This window comes from Odontomachus brunneus, unplaced genomic scaffold (genome assembly GCF_010583005.1).
Source record: "Odontomachus brunneus isolate Ranch 3 - 2012 unplaced genomic scaffold, Obru_v1 Obru_scaffold_070, whole genome shotgun sequence".
NCBI classification, from domain to species: Eukaryota; Metazoa; Arthropoda; class Insecta; order Hymenoptera; family Formicidae; genus Odontomachus; species Odontomachus brunneus.
The window spans coordinates 1158667-1160953 of record NW_022639520.1 but is presented as its reverse complement, the minus strand read 5'-3'; the positions used below and the strand labels follow the sequence as shown (position 1 = coordinate 1160953).

Below are 2287 nucleotides of genomic sequence, written 5' to 3'. Positions count from 1 at the left end.
ACTCACGAAATTGCTTCTCACTTAGGCCTTGAATGGTTCTTTCAACATAACCTTTAATGCGCAATGGTTTCTTGCATGCACCATGTAATCTGTGACGATGTTTTCCCAGCCAAATAGTACTTTTTTCATCCTCTGTATCACTATTATCTGTAATATTTTCAATGGACTTCAAAAATTGGTCACTGATTATTATAGCCAGCAGAGACATCAAACGCTTTCGTAACTCAATATTATCCATTATTCTGAACCGCGAACCGGAACTATGGGTCTGTTTGTTTTCGCTGCACTACTGAATTAGTGCAATAAGTTAGATTGAAACAAATATATTTTCTTTCACTCTAACTTATTGCACTAGTTCAATAGTGCAGAGAAAACGAACAGACCCTATATTATCCATTATGATCTCTTAGGAGTCGTTCGAAAACCAACATTCCCCTGAGTATCTTATTACCCCTACCAACACATCCCTTGATCACCTCACTCGCTTCTGGCAGAAAACGTTTTCGAACGCACTCCAGGCAGCAGTGTGAGTGACGCGTCATCGAATGCGGATCACACGTATATACGGACGGCATTTACCTAACCATCTATGACTAATCTAGATTAAGATTTATATCGACCTAAAAACGATCCACATTTAGATGTCTAATAGACCGTCATTTCGACGTCTTATCGATGTCTTATCGATGTCTAATAGACCGTCATTTCGACGTCGATTCGACGTCGATTAATAAGTCATTTCTCACTAGATTGTTTCATAAAAATAACTAATTCCTAATTTTCTTTATGTCTTATAAACTGATAGAAACCGAAGATTGTCAAACACACATTAAAACTTTCGCGAAATCCTGCCTCGATAATTTCGAATTCGAAGTGGTCACCCATCCATCCTGACTGCGTTGCTTAACCTGACGATCGAGCGGCACGCCGTGTTCCAATAACTCCAATGATGTTCTTACAATTTATGTTTATAAAATGTATATTTACAGTGTTCACAGTATATTATAACGTACCTAGCAAATACACGCGTTGATTTTCCTGTCTATTTTATTTAATATCTCTAAAGTTTATGTAGTTATTTGCAAAATAACTTTGATCATTCCTTCCAGTTTAATGTTTTTCGAATAATCTGACATTCCTATCTTTGTAATACTATAATTGAATCGGAAATCTAAAAAAAAAAAAACTGACGTTTCCACTTAGAATAAATTTTTTATGCAAAATGCGCGCGACCTCAGTGAGAAATGACTTATTTATCGACGTCGAAATCGTTAAATAGACGCCGATTCGACGTCTTTTCGACGTCGATCGATAAGTCATTTCTCACTGGGATATTAGACGTCGATTCAATATCGAATAGACGTCTAGAGAGATTGTAAATAATCGACAAAATAAAATTTCGAAATTTTATCGAAAACTCTCTTTTAATGATCAATGTATTATAAATGGATTCTAAAACATTAGAATTTACTCAAAATAGAAGACGTCTAAATTGCCATTTTTCTAGACGTGCATTTAGACTAGACGTAACTTAGACTTCTTCGACGTCGGTTAGACGTCGAATCGACGTCTATGTTCTCGCTAAGTTGTAATTGTTTGGAATAATGTGTAAAACCAGAGGCGTCTATGCTAACGTGAGCTGCATTAAAAATATTGTTATATAAATTGCAATGTAATTATTTCCAATAATATATAAAACTAGAGGCGTCTATTCTGCTGCATAATAAATATAGTAGATGTACATTGGAATGTTATTGTTTTGAATAGTGTGTAAAACCAGAGGCGTCTATTCTGACGTGAGCTGTATAATAAATATTGTATATGTATATTACATATAAATATTGTACATGTACATGTATATTCGAATGCAATTGTAGGACTAATATGTAAAACCAGAGATTCTGACGTGAGCTGGTGAATAAATATTGTGGATCTATATTGTAATATAATGCACTGTTTAGAATATAATAAGTAAAAGCAAAGGCGTCTATTCTGACATGAACTGCTTAGTAATAAATATGTGAGTCTACATTGTAACGTAATGAATTGCATAGAATAATGAAAGCAAAGGTGGTTATTTAAACCTAAACTGTTTTCAATTGAATTGGTAGACATGTATTTCAATCGACAGATAGCCAAACCTGCGCGAACAGATTTCGAGCAGAGCTTGCTATCAACTTTTGATGGCAAATAGATAACAAATTTGATGCAGGATCTGTTATATCAAATCTTGCTGCCAAATTGCGGCCAGATATGCGGTAGAGCTTGTTGTCGGATAATTGCTGCA

General features: G+C 34.9%; 2 protein-coding genes across 3 annotated transcripts in view; one reads left to right on the top strand and one right to left on the bottom strand.

The window, feature by feature from the left end:
* LOC116846847 overlaps nucleotides 1–419 on the bottom strand; it is a 1319-nt gene extending 900 nt beyond the window's left edge. For both annotated transcript variants that reach the window (XM_032821186.1, XM_032821185.1), the window contains exon 1: nucleotides 7–419. In XM_032821186.1, coding sequence (XP_032677077.1) covers nucleotides 7–238 — 232 coding nt within the window. In that variant the 5' untranslated portion in view covers nucleotides 239–419. The remainder of the gene's footprint in view (nucleotides 1–6) is intronic.
* LOC116846844 (nicotinamidase) overlaps nucleotides 1–2287 on the top strand; it is a 512425-nt gene that overhangs the window by 146488 nt on the left and 363650 nt on the right. The window lies entirely within an intron of this gene.